The sequence below is a fragment of the Dermacentor albipictus genome, chromosome 6 (genome assembly GCF_038994185.2).
Source record: "Dermacentor albipictus isolate Rhodes 1998 colony chromosome 6, USDA_Dalb.pri_finalv2, whole genome shotgun sequence".
Classification (NCBI taxonomy): Eukaryota; Metazoa; Arthropoda; class Arachnida; order Ixodida; family Ixodidae; genus Dermacentor; species Dermacentor albipictus.
In genome coordinates this window covers 77,997,092-78,015,053 of record NC_091826.1, presented here as the reverse complement: position 1 = coordinate 78,015,053, position 17,962 = coordinate 77,997,092, and the positions used below count along the sequence as shown (strand labels likewise).

The window sequence follows — 17,962 nt, the reverse complement described above, 5'->3', positions numbered from 1 at the left end:
AGTTTGCAAACAGCTCCTTGTAATTCAATCATTTGATTACCTGCATCTGTGGAAGTTTTCATTTATTGTCTTAGAATTCCTTTTAGGTGGCAGTTAAATTTTGTTACATGGAAATTGCATGAAACGTACTTTTTTATATTGAGGTTCTAAATACATGTGTTCTGTGGACAAGAGGTTATGAAAAGTTGAATACTTCGTTATAGCGAGAATTTCATAATATTGAAGTTCGTTATATTGATGTTTAACTGCATATAATATTAGAACTGCTTTAGTTGCAGTTTGGCTTGACATTGTGTTTTGACTTCCTCCTCTGTCAGGTGCGGGTGCTGCTACGCCGAGGCCTGGTGACAGACCTGGCACGCATTCCGCACAACCTGGATCTCTCCTCACCGCACATGGCTGCCACAGTCAACTCGGCCCTGAAACCCCTGGAGACCCTGTCTCGCATAGTCAACCTGCCCTCGCAGGCAGCTCCTGGAAGTGGGCACCCCCGAGGTGGGCGAAAGGGGACGGGCTCTTCGCAGAGCGGAGGGGCAGGGCCCGGCGGGGCCGGTGGACCTGGGGGCGCAGCGGGGAGTTCCTCCCGCACACCGCTTCTTTTGGCCTCTCACGACGAGGGGAGGGAGGACGAGGAGGAAGTGCACGCACGAGTCGGCGACGAGGAGCACCGAGAGGGCGACGACGGGCCACCGCCTCTTGACCGTGAGTTGTCTTGGAGTCGGTGGCACATCGGTATGACATCTGGTAGCAAAAATCTTCGAACCTCGAATTGACATACCCTTAAGTCCATAAGGTGTACTTATAATGCATAAAGTAGTTGTTCTGTGGAAGGCATTGCACATCAAGAAAAACTGCACTGCAAACCGTGTGCAGTGAGGCTTTTATGGCCATGCTTTGAAGGAAATTCAACATTGCTAATATGGTATTTCTAGTGTAGATGGCGTAGGCACTGCTGTTGTAGGCATTACGTCTCATCCTTTTGCGCTGTTTTACATGCTACCACATGCACCCACCAGCCCACTTTAACACACTTGCATGGCCGTGCTACTCGTGTTGCACGGGCCTTCTAAGGAGAGTGGGACAGGCCTGCGCATGTTTTCACACTGTAGAAGCACACGTGCACTTGAAAAAGGGTGATGAAACAAAGCAACGGTGTGCCGGAATACGAGTTGCACAATGGCAACAGCATATGCTTGGTTAGGACAGCCTGACTGCCAGCTGTAAAACTTGCCAAGGGAATGGAGAGGAGGCTGATGTCTTTCATTGTGTCATGCCTGTGCCGTGTGGGTACACTACATGAAGGAGGGAGCTGCACTACACAGTAAATGCTTAGCTGGTACGTACAGTCAGCCACGAAAGTTTACTGAACGCAGGTTTTTCAGGACAAGTGTGAATTTCTGATTTGTTCAGGCTAATTGGATCTGTTCTCGTTTAGCAGGTTGCTGAGTACGTCGCAAAAGCTAATGCAAGCTGAAACTTTGAAGTCAAGACTATGCTCTCAGGTTTTGCCCGAATTCACTTCGTTTTCTGCAAATTTCGTATCGTGTAAACTTTTGTGGCCGACTCCACATGTAAAAAAACTCCCCTAAAACTTCTTGCCTCTGCGGGCTGTTTCGTGAAGTCGTGAATGTGGTGGTGAACTAGAACTTCCTCCCCTTTCCCACCCTCTTTTTTTTTTTTTTGTTGCAGCTGTTGGGGGTCGAAATGCTGAGATGAGTTCTTCGGAGGCCACAAATGCCTATGGAGATGTTACAGTAGACGACAACACTGACAGCGAATGTGAGTTGTGTTGGGAGACTATTGTTTTTAGTTTTTCTCTTGCTCTGCCATTTTCAGTCCACCTTGTCATTTTGAGGCCAGGCTAACTGACGAAACATTCAAACTTTGTAATGGAAGGGAGGCAACTATGTCAAGACAGGGAGAATAAGTGGATTTGTGGAGCCTTATTTTTTTTTTAGTCGCAGCCATACAAAGAAACAATCAGACCAGAGAAAGCACAGAGGAAACTAACCGTTTTTAGTTACGTACACTAATTTAAAGGAATATGAAATTGTACAAAAATATAACTTGCTTCAGGCGAGAGCCGACCCCACATCTTTCAATTCCATGTACTGTGCTTTACCAATTCAGCGTCAGTGGCAGCTGTCCAATTTCTTCAGTTTACTGTGTGTATGTGTGTGTCTGTGCAAGATTTGGGGTGTGCAAATATTCGAAAATTTCGAATCTTGACGAATGTCTTTTAATATTCGTGTTTGACTCGAAAACTAGATTTGTAAATTTTTGAATATTAAATTGGATACGAATATTTGAAACAAGTCGAATATATTGCAGTCTGTGCTGGAGCAAACCTGGTTCTTAGCGTTTATTTCCATCTAATCTAAGAAAGTGTGCCTGATGTTGTGGTGAATTTTGCAATAATTTCATGCTGCTAGTGATATTTTGCCCGTAAAACGGGCTTAGCCGCTGGACGTCCAAGCTGTGCAGGAAAGCCAGCCTCTCGGTTTCAAGGCTCACGGGTTTGCGGACCGCGAGGGTGCACTCTTTTGCAGGTTCCACCCCCAATCCTGAGCTTATTGCTTGACATCAAATGCGATGTGACGACTGGTACAGGTCAAATGCCTCTGAGTTAACGGAAAATTCGTGCAGTATAATAAGCCACAAGTTGGTGAGAACAGATAACTAGCAGAAATTATCAAGTCTTCCAAAGCTAACATGAGCCAAATATACAATCTTTTAGTATAATGGCTTACAAGTTCAATTTTTTTACCAATGACGATGTAATTGCAATATTACAACATCTTAATATAAACCATTTTGGTAATAAATGCATGTGAATGTCATTATTCAGTATTCGATTCGATATTCGATAATTATTCGTATTCAATTCATATTAGAAGATTTTGATATTCGCACAGCCCTAAATATTGGCCTTGTGAGTGTTAGCCAGTGCCGCTTTTGGCCATGGTGGTTGAAGGCAGCCCTCTACCCTATTTTTACATTTAATTTAAATGTAACATATCCATTTTGTTTATGCCCTCTCTGGCTTCATTGTCCAATTTTTCATAGGTGAAGCCAGGTGGGTTGGGCTATAAATGAGCGAGAAAAGCAGAAAATGCAAACTAAGTCCACCGAAACGTTGCAGTCAACTGTAGTGGAACTATTGCGACACATAAAAAAAAGTGCAAGAACAGTTTCATTATGCAGTGAAACCTCGTCAATTTGACCCTCGTCAATTTGGAAAATAGGATAATTCGAACTCGTCCTCTGGTCCCCGCAGACGTATGCATTATTCAATGCAATGCAATGAAGCTCGTTAATTCTGACATGTTTGACGGTGCATTGGTTATTTCGGACACCGCGATTGTGCCACGCAAAACAGCTAAAATGGTTCTAGCATCCAACTGATGCGAAACGATGAAGCCTGCATCGCCATAGTCATCAAGTGGAAATCGTACGTGAACGACAGCGAATTTTCGTCATCGTCATCAGCCTATTTTTATGTCCACTGCAGGAAGGAGGCCTCTCCATGCGATCTCCAATTACCCCGGTCTTGTGCTAGCCAACTCCAATTTCCACCGACAAATTTCCCAGTTTCATCATCCCACCTAGTTTTCTGCCATCCTCAACTGCGCTTCCCTTCTCTTGGCACCCATTCTGTAACCCTAATGGTCCCCTGGTTACCCACCGTACGGACTACATGGCCTGCCTAGCTGCATTTTTAGCTCCTAATGTCTATTGTAGTGCGGGCTATTCGCGTTTGCTTTCTGATCCACACCACTCTCTTATTGTCTCTTAATGTTACGCCTAACATTTTTCGTTCCATCACCCTTTCCGCAGTCCTTGTTCTCAAGCTTCTTTGTATAGAAGCATTTTTTATTTTACCGCTGCGCATAACACTGCATTAGCCATGTGCCTTCGTAATTGTGTAGTCGCCATCCATGGTCCCACTGTTAGTCACCACAGTTACGTCCATAGTGGTTGCGGCAAACAGTAATTTCGTTTTGAATTGGTGCATGCCAGCCACATGCCTTCAGAACTCGGAAGGGCCGCGCTGCGAAGGAATTTACGAGGTATTTGCCGTTTCCAGAGCCAATTAGCCACGAGATGACAAAAATTGCACCTTCTGCACTGCTTTTGTGCAAAATAGAAACAGGATTTGCTCATTAATTTACTAAATAAAAGCATGTTGATGTAGTGAGCATTTGTTTGTTTTCTTGATACCCTTCATAATTCAACATTCGGTTAATTTGAAAGTTGTTTTGTCGGTCCCATGAAATATGAATTAATGAGGTTTTACTGTAGCATAAAGATGCAATTCAATGCACATGAACTAAATGTGGCGTGTTCAACTAGTATCTGCCTTGAACCTGTAAATTGACAATTCATGTGTATCGGGGGGAGACATAGGTTCAAGCAGCATTCTTTGTGGGCTCATCTTATCTGCTATGCCTAAACAGAAGTGGTAATGTGCTCATGTTTTCTTGGCTCTATTGTGATAATTTTCAACCTTGTTGATGTGTTCATTGTTCGTGCAGCCCACGCCGTCCCCGAGGAAGCAGTTGTCGTCTGCAGTGACAGCGGCACTGTTCTGGTGAGCAGCCTTTCTGATGATGCCATCACGATTTCGTGTCTTTCTTGCACTAAATAGTGGGTGGACACATAACAGAGCTTTAGTATTGTGCTACAACGCGCCATTACAATCGCAGTGCTGTTCCCCCCCCACCACTTCCAACTTCCAGCATTGAGACATGCTAGCTAATCAGCATTGTGCATACACCTTGTGGGGATGGCACAGGTTAGCTAGCATGCAGTAAGGATAAGCATATGGCTGAGGCAATAGCAATTTCATTCTTTGTTCATTGTTCAAGGCTGGCCCATCTGTGTAATTGCAGCGGCTGTTTTTAGGCCCGTATACAGCCATTTTACATGTGCCTGTGGTCAGTGGCCGCACCAACGACTAAAGACCATTTCTTGATGCTCTTTGGCCATCCCTGGCCCTTGCGCCATAAAAGCTCACAAATAACCATCAGTGTAAACGGAGCGCTGCTCAAGCTACTGACAGAATAGCATTGTAAGAGAATTGTTACATTATGCCAGCCATGATTTTAGTGTGCGTTCAAGGCTGGATGTTGGTGCATCTTTGTGTCTGTTGTTCCTGCAGAATGCCATTCTTTTCACTCTTGACTGACGTGCTCCTTCATGTGTGCTTTGCAGAATGAGGCTGATGGTGTGGACCTGGTGGGCATTGTGGATGCCCTGCTGGACAGGGACCCCGAAAATGCACCCGTCCTTGGTGAATATGAGAGCACCTTGCTCTGGCATCTTGTTCTTTCCCTCCCTCACTGCTTGGCTCCCACCTCTGCTTTTGCTGAATCGCGCAGCTGCTTGCCAAAATGCTTGTTTGATCTTGCTCTTCATTCCATGTGCTTGTGTGAGGGTCCCACAGCTGGAAAGAATGCCTTGCACTTGATAAGTTTGTATTGTTAAGGGAGAAACTGAAGACATTTGTCAACTTGATTGGGGTAGAAAAACTTTGTTGTCTAAAGTGAAGGTTTTGCAATAATTAACTATGGCTTTTCATGGCACGTTTATAGTTTTGTTCACGATAGATGGAGACAGACTTAGCTTGCCGAACTCATCTTTGTCGTACGGTAGGCTTCTGCTAATTTGGCTCCAGTTAAGGGGGGACGCGGGGATCAACTCCGGAAAAACGACCCAAAAATCACTTTTTAGAAAGTTGCAGATTTCGAACCTTTGACCCCTTTTCTATAAGTTTTCCAAGTATTTCCGCTGAAAACGACTGCTAAGTACCATAAATAAATATATACATAAGGCAATACAGCGAAAATTTCGTGAAAATCGGTGGAAAAGTCGCGGTTTTCGAGCGTCCCTAGCTCCGGAACGGCAGTACGCGGCGCGGCCATGCTGGTACCGTTGAAAAGCGCGCCTCTTCGCCTTTTGACTCCTCTCTTTCATTTCCTGATAGAGAGAAGGGCAAGCATAAAAAAGCAAAAAGTCTGAAGGTCGCGGAGCTGCTTGTCGCAGCCGCCGATTGGCTTGCTCCGTCACGTGCGTTCTATGAGCCGCCCCATTGGCCGGGTCTGGAAGCGAGCTGCTGCGGCGTCTGCTTCTCCCGTTTCATCGCGCGCTGGCTGCTGCTCCTTTGTTTACATGTAGGATATTCGAGGTACGCCGCCGCTTCATCGCTTTAATCGGATTTGAGTTTTCTATTTCATTTTGTGGTTTCGAGCATGACTTGGCGGGCGTGGACGACGAAATACGCGACCAAGCGCCGCTTCGGCAGCCGCAAGCGCAAGCCGCCGAACATCCGATGGATTAGTCCTAGCAGAGTTGCGTCCGCGCGCAAGCTTAGACTGCCGACGCATTGCCGGGCAATTCGCAGGCTGTTGCAGCCTTGAGTTCCAGTGGTGATGATACCGAACTAATAACCGCCTTTTCCGATGCTTCCGGGCCTGCAACGCCCTGTAAATGCTCCGCGACGTACCCCGATTGTGCCACCGCCGTCACCGAGATGAACGACGAAAGTGCGGTCCAAGCGCGTGCGTCTGCGGCCGTGAAGACGAACCGTGCATCAGCAACGGTCGCACCATGCAGTCGCATCTTGAGTCACAATTCATCTTGTCAGAAGTGTTGAATATGACCGCCGCCACTGTCCGCGCGTCACTTCATTCTGTGCCGGCAACCGAACGGAAGATAGGGTTTGCGGCTGGAGGATCATGCTCGGTGGCGACGGACTCGAGCGAGTCGAGCAGCTGAGAAAAATGCCTTGCGCAAGAAGAGGGCACAAAAAGCACATGAAAGCAAGCATAAAAGATCCAAGAAGCCAAGAGAGCAGCCTGACTCCTGTACCTACAAGGCCGGTGGTTTCTAGTCGAATAAACATGGCCCAAAACTTCAAACACCTTTTTCTCAAAACTTTTTTCTACCACCAAGGTCAGCTTGCAAAGCCAATATCTCAGCCACCGTTATGAATATTTTTACACCGTTTGTTTTGTTACACTCATTGTGCACCACTGCACACAGTGACATGTTTTGTTTTCAAAATAGTTGCTTCAATAATTTGTTATCTTTTGTTTTCACAGTCTCGATTTTCATGCAACTGAAGTAGCTGCAAAAGAATGAAAATATAAAAAAAATCTGTTAGGCTAAAAAAATTACAGGAATGTCACTGTGTGGAGGATACATATAGGAGTGCTATCAAAGTTTGTTTGAACTCCTAGCACCAATATACAGGTGTGCAGGCATTTTGCAAAAATGAAAGCAGAACAATTTTGTAAACAAAGATGTACTTCAGATATTGCAGCCATATTTTCACCATATTTTCACAGTTTTGTTTGTGATATTATTAACATCTGTGCAAAATTTAATCAAAATCGGATGGTAAATAAAAAAGTTAGCTTTGATCCCCATATCCCCCCTTAATTTAAGTTAATTAGATTCCTAGCGAAGGTGCTGGCCAGTGCTCATACATTCCTATGGGCCCAAATTTCTGTTTTGATCTCAATATTGGCCTTCACCAGACAATTCGAACTGGATTAGTCAGCTTCGCTGCAATTCAGTAGTGTTATGTGGTTGAAGCACACAAAGCATAGAAAGGGTCCAGTGTGAAGTGAAAAAAAATCTGCGTTTTGGGAAAGCTAGCAAAAGGGAAGGTGGTAAGATAAGAGAACTTACAAAGGGGGACATTGAAAGCCAGAAAATGTCTAACAAAGGTCTGTATAACAACTCTAAAGGCCTGTTAGTAAACTTATTAGGCATCTCGGTGCTCGTACTGTGACCGGAGGTGTCGAGGTGCGTTTGTAAGTTAAGGAATGCGCGCTATGCCCTGCAACAGTGGCACCTTTCCCTGGTTGGCATGCTTCACCACATGACTGGCTGTATCATGGCTAGGCTAACTTTACAAGCGAATACTGCCAAGTGAGTTCCAACAAAAACTTGCGTTTTTGTTGGAACTACTGAAACTGGCTTCACGATATACACCGAACTTGATAGCTTCGTTACCATCCATTGCACGTGTTGGCATCGATTCAAGTTGCGTAGGTGTATTTGGTTTGGGGGGCATAAAACATTGATGCAAACGCTTGTGGCTATCAAAAGCTTGTGGTTCTCACTCAAGTGATGTGGTATCTCTCTCTTGCTGTGAGGCTTCTTGTGTGGCTTCCTGTGCACTTGTGGCATTGCTTATTGCTTCATTGCCCTTTCTCTGCCTGGCCTGTTGTCTTGTCCTTTGTGTGTCTCCGCCACGTACCGTCATCATACTTGTGCATAATTGTCTCCCATTGTCCCAGCATTCTTTTGCCAGGCGCTCATGCACGCTGGTTGCGTGTTCTTGCTTTCTCTGGTGCCAGTGGCTCTTTCTGTCATCGCTCTTTGGATGTGCTCCTTCGTTTAACTTTAATTTGAATTGAATAGTGCCGAATAATATTTTGAAATAGTCAAACTTGGTATCAAATTCAAGTACTGGATTTCGCACAGTATACATGCAATTGCGTCATTATACGTAGAATACCACATATACTGCAGTGAGGGCTACACTCCCTAACTTGGCTGAAGAATGGAGTGAAAAAAATCTGCTGTGTGCCACCTTTGAGACCCTTGCTGTTACGTACGGTCTGTTTCACAGCGGCATAGCATGATTGCCTGCAATGGAAACGCTCAACCACATATGAAGCATTTCTAAGGCTATGGACGACACTGAGGACTACCGTCGCTTTGAAGATGTTGATGAAGCCATGTCTTAGTGGCAACGACAGTGTTACGACTGAAGAATGTGAACAAGTGCTCCTACGGACATACGCCAAATAGTGTGTTGTTATAATGGCAGAAAAAAAAAGGTCTACTTTTTTTGCCGTAATAGGACTGAAAATTGAATTGCAAATGGCCTATCTGTGCATGGGCGGCACCCTACCAAAATTATGAAAAAGTGTGATCTTTACACGAGTATATGCAGTTGTTCCTTGATGAGACACGCTGAGTGATCGCAGTTTGACTCGCCGTGTAGGGATACCAAATAAATTTGAGGCCTTGCCAGACTCTTGAGGCCTTAGTCGTTTGTGAGTGTGGATGCACAAACCGAAGTACACACAGGCGATTGTATTCACCCACACCTGCACCGCGCTCCGATGCTGAACAGGAAGCCTACCGTAGGATAGAACGGTGATGTGCAACAGTTGTGCCGAGACGGGAGCGCATTCGATCTGCACACGCCTGCGTACTGCAGCCAAAGAGGCTGAAGCAACTTAATGTTGCGTGGGGGTTATCCACGATGTGAGGTGGTGCTAGCACTCCATCCTCATCTCTCGTAGACTGCATAACTAAAACATTGCCTCCCACCACTGTATGCATCATGCAGGGAAGCCGAACCCCAGGAAAGCGAGTCTCGCGAGAAATGAGATATGAGTACAGGAAGATTCGAGCCTCCTCACTGTTGAGCTGCATGACCTGTTAGCATATGAATAATTTTTGAAAATTGGATATTCACATTCTCCAAACAAAAGCATTTGTATTGTGCATGTTGCTTTTTCTGTTCCACTTGCCCTTTTGCAAGAGAGAGACCTTCTTAAATGAAAGGATCAGCTATAGGGGCTGGATGTTAAGGTTTTGAGAAATAATACTCTCACGGTCAGGTCTGCAGTGAACTGTAGCTGACAGAACGGGTTTGCTTGCAGAATATGCTGCTAGAACTTGCCGTTCAAGGTTGATATCACACTTGAAGTTGTCCTTGAACAGTTTCATTGCAATGTGTGAAGTAAATGCTTAATGGTAATCCAGCCTAAAAAAAGGCTGCATTAAATGCTCGGGACATCTTGCCAGCAAACCCGTATGCACTCGGATCGTTAAACAGTATGAAGCATCCTCTCGCCTGTTTGCTGTCTGGTTGAAATATTTTGAAATAACAACTTGGTACTAGGGGTGTGCGAATATCAATTTTCAAATACGAATAGAGTACAAATACTTAAATATAGAATAATGGTATGCACATGCATTTATTAGCAAGTTGGGTTAATTTATGTTGGAACATTGTAATTGCATTGTAAAAGTTAAAAAAACAACTAGACTAGAAAGCCATTAAAAATTCTGTATTTTGGCTCATGTTAACTTGGAAAATTTAGTAATTCCCACTGTCCTCACCAGTCTGTGCCTCATTATACTGCATCCAAGGCCCGTAAGCTCAGAGGCATTTGACCCTGTCTGTGCCAGTCGTCACTCATCGCATTTGGTGTCAAGCAAAAAGCCCAGAGTTAGGGGCGGTGCGTAAAAGAAAAAAAGTGCGCCCTCGCTGTTGGGAAACCTGTGTCTCTGGCTACTGAGAGGCTAGCTTTCCTGCAACTCTTCGACGTTCAGTGGCTAAGTGTGCTTTACAGATGAAATTTTGATAGCAGCACGAAATCGTCGCAAAATTTAGCACAATATCACCGCAGTAGTCCTAGATCAGAAAGAAACAAACGCGACCAACCGTGTTTGCTCCCGCACAGCCAGCAATACATTAGATTTGATTCAGATATTTGTATCTAACCGAATATTCAAACATTTTCAATTATGTGTTTTTTTTATTGAATACAATTATTAAAAATAGAATATTCGATAATATTCACTTTTTAAATATTCGCACACACCTAAAGGATACTCGTTATTACAATGAAGTGTCACTCTATGCAATGTCCAGTGTTGTCGTTTTAGCATAGCATCCTTTAGTTTATCTAATTTTCTGGCAGCTTTAGATGCAAAGGTGCACTTTTGCAACAAGCAATAAGGCATCTTTAAAGCTTATGTTCTGTGAAATATTTTTTACCAAATTCTTTACGAATTCACAAAATTAAGTGGATAAAATGAAGTTTGCAAGAATATGCTGCTAGCCTGGTAACGCGGTGTGCCTCATAATCAGAAAGGCGTTTTGACACGTAAAGCCCCATAATTTAATTTTTTTATTTTTTTGGTAACACAGCATGAAGCCAAAAGTATCCCCAAAAGTGGGCGATCCATAATGCATGAAAGGGAAATTTGTCATCCAGCCTACAGTAGCATGAAGTTACAAAGGAAACCCATGAGTATTTCAGGAAGCTTGCAGCTGAAAAAAAAAAAAAAATGTCCTAGTGTGGGGATCGAACCTGGGATCAACACTTTTGTAGGTTCGTGTAACAGTGAGATGGATGACCATTTCCCCGTTTCACGAACCGTCCTCCACTCTGTGGGCTTCCACAGTGCAGATTTGCCATATCCAGAATGCATCTTTGCCATGCATTTGCCGCTCGTGGCAGAACAGGCACACAAGTTGCTCACTCGTATAATTTTCATTGCAAGAACCAAAAACACCCCGCACAGCACTAGCATTTTCACTGGCTGCATGCAACCGTGAATGTCGATTCCTGTCCTGGTGTTAGTTTGTGGTGAATTGTTGCAATGACCAACGTCTGCTGCTTGTGAATGTTAGTGTCAGGTCTGTAATGGCAGGGCTTATGTTCCTCGTTCTTGTTCCTCATTTCTTGTCTTGTGCTGTTCTGTCTTGGCACAATGCCACCTGCTTGTTTGCATCGTGTAGACTTAACTGAAGTCAGTGTCCCACTGTCTTATTGCACTGAATGTGGCGGCTTGATTTCTTTGGATGATCAAGTTGGGACGACGGTCATTGTCTAGCTTAGTTTCTCTAAATGGTGAGCACTTCGTCGTGTTCAGTGAAAGCCCTCTATTCACACGCCGCTGCCACTTTTGCTAAGTAGCACCGACCGTTGACATGAGCCGCCGTTATCTAATTTGTCACTCAAACCAGATCTGCGTCCATGATTTCTGTTCTCTAAATTTTTATTTTTCATTTCTGTTGCCCACTCGCTACTCTATGCTGCAGTAACAGACAGCAGAAGGTGTCTCTCCTGCTCGGAACCAAAAGCTGAGACGACGCAAGTTCTGCTTGACATAAAAGATTGACAGGAATGGCGAGAGATGAGGCTAGGTTGGCGGTACTTTGCCTGGCCAGCAGAAGCATCAGTAGAAGGGCTTTAGTGTTGAGGTGTGTCACTTGAGATTTTGGAATTCTACAGGAAGTTTAGGAATGCATCATTCCTGTGTGGCGGTTTTGGGACCTCTGACATTGCCACGCTAGGGCTGTCCTTAACGTTGAGGCCATGCTATTTTATATTCAACAGTGCAGTTCATTTGTAGCAAATGTAGATGAAGCAGCATCATTGGCTCTGAGAGACTGCAACCAAATACAGTTTATGGGAAGATAACATGCCTAAAACAATTTGGTGATGTGAACGTGTTTGTTTCATGCTATTTAGATAAGGCATTTTCAAATTTGTGAAATAAGCAATGACCAATTATACAAACAATGGGCATTGTCAGCTTTCGCTAAGGTGAAGTTCACCTCTGTCGAGCGCTGCTAGTATGTGTGCACTCCCATGGAACGCTTTTCTCTTGTCTGGCTGCTCTGGAGGTCTTGCGTGCTGGTTTCCCGTCAGGTTATCAGTTGTGCAATGTGCCTTTTGCCCTCACCTTGTCATTGCCTTGGGTGCACATCCTTCGCTTGCACCTTTTGAGCAAGCCGAGTGTCGTTCATGCAAAGAGTCGTGTCAACAGCGAGGTGTCCGGTTTCCAGAGAGTGGCCTGACGGGCCGGGGCGAGCTAACGCTCAGAGTTGAGTCGCAAGAGGAACACGACTCACAGATGATCTCGCAGCGTGATAGTGAGTGTCCCAACTGCTTTTCCTCACCTTGTCCTTTTGTCGGTGGCATTCCTTTATTTGCCTTCCTTTGTTTCGTGCTTCACTCCCGCTCTGTCCTGTCCTTTTGTTTTGCCGCTTCTGCTGTTCATTTCCCGTCTAATGAAGCATTGCTTTTTGTGCTTTGCTGCCCTTTGAAAGTAGTGCTTCGTTCTCCTCATTTATTTTGTGTGGCCTAACACACCTTGTCATGTTTCAGTGTGTGCGTGTGTGTGTGTGTGTGTGTGTGTGCGCGTGTGCGCACGCGCGCTTATGTAGCTGTGTGTGCACACGAATTGTCTTTATAAAGCCTGGACCCTGATCACATCAAACACCCGCAGGTAGCTACTAAATATATTTAGTTTGAAACAATACAGTAGAAGCTTGTTAATATGTACCCGCATAATTTCAGCTTAACTGTAGTCACGATGAATCACCTGCCCTGTCGCCATTGAACCTAATGTATTGGCTGACTGCTTAAGCTGTAGTCACCTAACGCATACCAAACGGTTAGTGCATATACAGTAGAATCTTGTTGATACGCTCCCGTTAAGTATGTTTTCCCGGTGCCAACGTTCGCCATCAAGAACACAAAAAATTGCCTAATAGAGTTACGCTCATTTTTTACCAGTTCATACGTTCCCAGGAAATATTATATTTTGGCACTAGTTTTCAGTACGTTGCGAAACTGCAATCCTTTAAGTTTTATGGCCGCTAGATCCCATATAAACCATTCCCTGCTGCATACTGCGATCGATCGAGTACGTTTTCCGGCAGCTAGATCCCATGTGAACAATAGGTGCGAGGTGTGCGCATTTGAAAACAGTATTTTAGCCGCTTGCCTCACGTGAAAACAACTGCGTGCACAATTTATCCCTGTACCAGCAAATCTCTGCCCGGGCTGTTGCACGCCTCATTTACTGCTATCGACGCCAAACCTATTGTGATAAGCATCTTCACCTACCTGCTTTACAGCAGGTGGTGTGCGGTGCCATTGGTACCGTGCTGCACGCCTTTAGTAGTTGGCGATAATCCAAACACGCCGTGGTTTCCTGCTGCAGGCCGATGTGGTTATCATGTTTCGTTTCAGTTTCCAGTCGCCCTCTTAAAACATGCAACAGGAAAACAAAATGCTTCTTGGGCTGTCGGAGCACCACCAGCTTGATGCGCGTCGATCTATCGTGCTGTAACAATCTGCGCGACGCTTTGCATTACATAGATGTCAACAATAGTTGAGTCTGTCAAAATGTTTAGTTACATCAAATTGTACGTTTTCCCTGTTAGTACCTTTTTTCTCGTGTTTCTTTATTTCCAAAGTGTATGAACAAGGTTTTACTGCATTTACTTCATTTTATGACGTATACAACCGTGGAATCGGTGAAATGGCAAACGTGCATGCCATAGACAGCGAATTGCAGTGCACAGACCTTTCCCGGACTGCAGTCACTACTGATAGCGATGTCAAAACATGGTAGCCATGACGTTTCCTGTTCTGATAGCTTCTAGCGGTTCTTCCATGTCATCATCCACGACGTCGGCGTGTATAGGCAGCCAAATATGGTATCCTCATTGCTAAAGTGTTGTAGATCTGGGATGTTCAAACTCCATCAATGTTTACATTCTACAAACTGCACGGTTATCGCATCAGCACTCTTTTAACTGCCATAAGCCTCGCTGGCTGTTAGGATGCCGCTCAGGTGAAGTACAGTACAGTCCACTGTGGACTAAACTCTCTACAAAGTTTTGTTTTGCTCACCAATTGTTTACGTTTCTGAGCAAACTTCCACTTGGCAGGGTACCTATTTGCAGTGGTAACTGTTCTGATGCGGGTAGAGTTTTGCTTTTTGGGACCAGCCATAATCAAAGCTGGTAGACTATACACTTTGTTTGCAGGATTTTTTGTGATCAAGGTTGAGGTTATATTGTGGGAGGTGTTTGTTATTGACATCGGGGTGACATGCGGTTGCACTTCTGTCCGACTGTGGCTGCTAATTGGAAAGTATACATGAAAGGCAAAGACTCTTTTAACCAGTAAGTTTGACAAGAGGACTTGCCTTTGTGAAGTCATTTTGTTGAAACATCACTGGAGTGAATTTCCCTCTTTCCTCTTCTCCTTACTAGTGAGTGCTGCCCTTGCAATTTTTTAATAAATTTTAGTAAAACCAGCACTGTTTGAAGAATGGAAGATTGGGCAAGTTAGTGGCTTTCCATGATGTTTAAAAACAGTGCAAAGACGTATACCGGACAACATGCACTGTATATGTCCCATCCTCTGTTGTTGTTCGGTGTACGTCTTTGTGCTGTTTTAGACATTATGGCAGCACTGTTTGTCTTTTTGCGTGCTGAATTCATGTAGTTGCCCTTACCTCTCAATTTCGGAGGTTGTGTACTGTATTGCTGGTGGCTATTGTCTTCTATATGTGTAGAGAAGAACACTTTAGAATGTAATAAGATGAAAATTCTTACAGGCCAGGTATCTTGCGTATGAGTATATTTTAGAGGTTTTCATGTCGTATCTCAAGTGCAATCAGTGGCAAAGTGCTAACCAGGTGTTAGCCTTACGAGTGAAAGAACTTGGAAAGAGAAATCCTGACATGTTTCTTTAGCAGGTGCGAGTACCGTTAAAATACAAATGACTCTCAGATATGAGATGCCATTACTGCTGCCACTGCTTGGGCAAGCACCCACATGCAATTCTATCTGCTAGTGAGTCACCATTTTCCAGGTGGACAATCTCCAACAGAACTTCCAGAGCATATTTATTTGAAATATAGTTAAACCTCGGTATTAAAAAATTTTTGATATAAGGAAGTGTAACTTTTTGTAGCTTCTTGTCAGAGAAAATCATCTATTTTGATTCTCAATATAACGAAGTGTGTTTATAAATGATTTCAATATAACGAAATTTCACTGAAACCGTGAAAAACTACCGAGACAAGAAATGGAAACTTCCGCAGGCACATATGATCAAATGAGTTAAGAGTGGAATGAAGCTCTCAAATCGCACCACGCAACCAATAACTGCTGAAGCAGAAAAGTGCCATGGTTCGGCATGATACCATATCTTTTGTCGCCTACTCCCAAATTTAATGAAATCAATCTTTTTCGTATTCAAATCTGCATTTTCCAATTGCCGAATAATATGAAGATTTTGTAATCCCCTCTGTGTAACAAATAATAATTTGCCAGCAACTGTACTTGCATACAAAGTCAATTTCAATATAACAAACTTCTGATAGAACAAAGCAAATTTGTTTATTTTACTGACTTTGTTATGTTGATGTTAAGCTGTAGTTTTACTCTGGTCTCTGGATCAGAATTGGTGCTTTTTAGGTAAATTTAAGATGATGCACATTTTCTTGGTGTGTTAAAGAAATTTGACTTATCCATCAGTAAATTTTCGTATCCTCCATAAGTGAGCTTGCCTTCTAATCACAGAAATCGTAAAAGGATATTGCAAGCCAGCCATTCATATATGCATTTGATGGTCACATTAAAGTGTTTTGTAGAGTGAAGTTTGCTGTGTGTAACTTGAGCAGCAGAAAGGTAGCGATTGGTTGAATAACTGAGGCCACGAACTCCTTCACTGTGCCACTTGCCCACAGTTGAGGAAGTGCACCAGGAGACGACAGACTCTGAGAGCAACTCTGACTCTGGGCGCAGTGAAGATGAAGTTGAGCAGGACGAAGAGAATGAAGATGAAGGTGACGAGGAAGCTGAGGACGAGGATGAGGATGAAGAGGTGAGCTCTCGTTTAGCCTTCACGAATTAACATGCTTGCTGTGCTTCCAGCTGACAACCCTTAATTGAGCCCGTATGGCTAGGTTGTGCAATTTGGCCGCCCACAAAATGCACCGTCTTAGTGATTGGCGGCAAGTTTCAGGCCCTTCATGGGGGAACATCAGCCTCAATACTCTTCCCAGGTCACTGGGACATTGTATACAGGCCATGTTTTTTTTTTTTTTCCCCTATACGCTAGCCTCTTCAAGCTGTAGTTGATACTCCTGGACTTTTCTTGTCTTATTTAGTTCCCTTGAGTGAAAGCCCTGTTTGGGATTTAATCAACACGAACCTTGCTGTCACCGCCCTCGTGGCCAGCGACACGCTTTAAATTTCCTTGCGGTTTTTTTAAATATAGCAGTGACCAGAATAACACCCTTGGATTGCTATGATTTTGTCAATTTTCATTCCCCAGTGCTTGGTGCAATGCCCATAAACTGTAGTTATATCGCCTATTCTCAACTAATGTACCTTGTTGTCCATCAAGATTTGTTATGGTGGACGGCCCTCTTTATGAACGCTATTGGTTGGGAACCAAAATGTCCTTATTAACGAGGCATGACTCGTGTAAAAATGTATTTCTTAGCAGCTTCTCACCTAGTCCGACATTATCTCGCGAGTGTGCGTCACTGCACTGCGCCCTTCATACTAGTGCTTTCATATTACAGGAGTACCAGGACCTGGAAGAAGCCCTGTTTCGAATGCAGGACCGGGACGACAACCTCTTCTTCCACTTTGAGGAAGTGTTCCCGTCATCCGGTAAACCACTGTCTCTTGCATTTCCTCTGGCCTTTGTGCTTTCCTTCAGCTACTTTTCGTCAGAATGGTTATGGTGGCCCTTTGTGTTGATGGCTACTGGCAGTTGCAATCAGAACCTAGTCAGAACTGTTGTATTGTGCCTTCTTCAGTCGTTGAATAGACTCGTATATGCAAACACAGGGTCATTTTGAGCTACTTTCACTCAGCTGTTAGTGTTATCACAGAGCATCACACGGGAAACCTCAGTAATGTCCGTGTGTAAAACATAATTGCCAGTGGTTGAGCGTGTTTACTGTACTCACTTTGCATCTACAATTCATGCTACATGCTTTGATAAGCTTCAGAAGTAAATGAAATAAAGCAGTACTGCTAGTACTCTAAAAATTTTCATATCATGCGGACTCGTATAACATGACGCGAGATTTAGGGATCGTGAAAAGCAAAAAGTTTTACCACGTATAATACAAACGAGGCAAACTCAGCGAAAACGTTTATTTACATTGGACTTCACGCTTCAGTCATCGTCATCCTCTGTTGCGCTGTCTTAGGACAGCTCCTCGTCCAAGAACTACTCCCAAATAGTCATCTTCTGTGCCGTCAAGCAATTTCAAAATGCTGCATTTCCTAAAAGTACGATAGTTTTTCTGGATGCTCACCCATGCCAAAGCCATGATGGCACCTAGATGGCGCTTCCTGTACGCTAGAGGA

At 44.1% G+C, this 17,962-nt stretch overlaps 1 protein-coding gene across 11 annotated transcripts in view; it reads left to right on the top strand.

The window, feature by feature from the left end:
* Positions 1-17,962, top strand: part of HUWE1 (HECT, UBA and WWE domain containing E3 ubiquitin protein ligase 1) — a 182,475-nt gene that overhangs the window by 108,335 nt on the left and 56,178 nt on the right. For 10 of the 11 annotated variants that reach the window (XM_070540895.1, XM_070540904.1, XM_070540900.1 and 7 more), the window contains 7 exons: positions 318-702; positions 1,690-1,779; positions 4,536-4,591; positions 5,215-5,293; positions 12,614-12,700; positions 16,321-16,457; positions 17,164-17,254. In XM_070540895.1, the coding sequence (XP_070396996.1) occupies positions 318-702; positions 1,690-1,779; positions 4,536-4,591; positions 5,215-5,293; positions 12,614-12,700; positions 16,321-16,457; positions 17,164-17,254 (925 nt within the window). The remainder of the gene's footprint in view (positions 1-317; positions 703-1,689; positions 1,780-4,535; positions 4,592-5,214; positions 5,294-12,613; positions 12,701-16,320; positions 16,458-17,163; positions 17,255-17,962) is intronic. The other variant, XM_070540902.1, reaches the window with a different exon arrangement.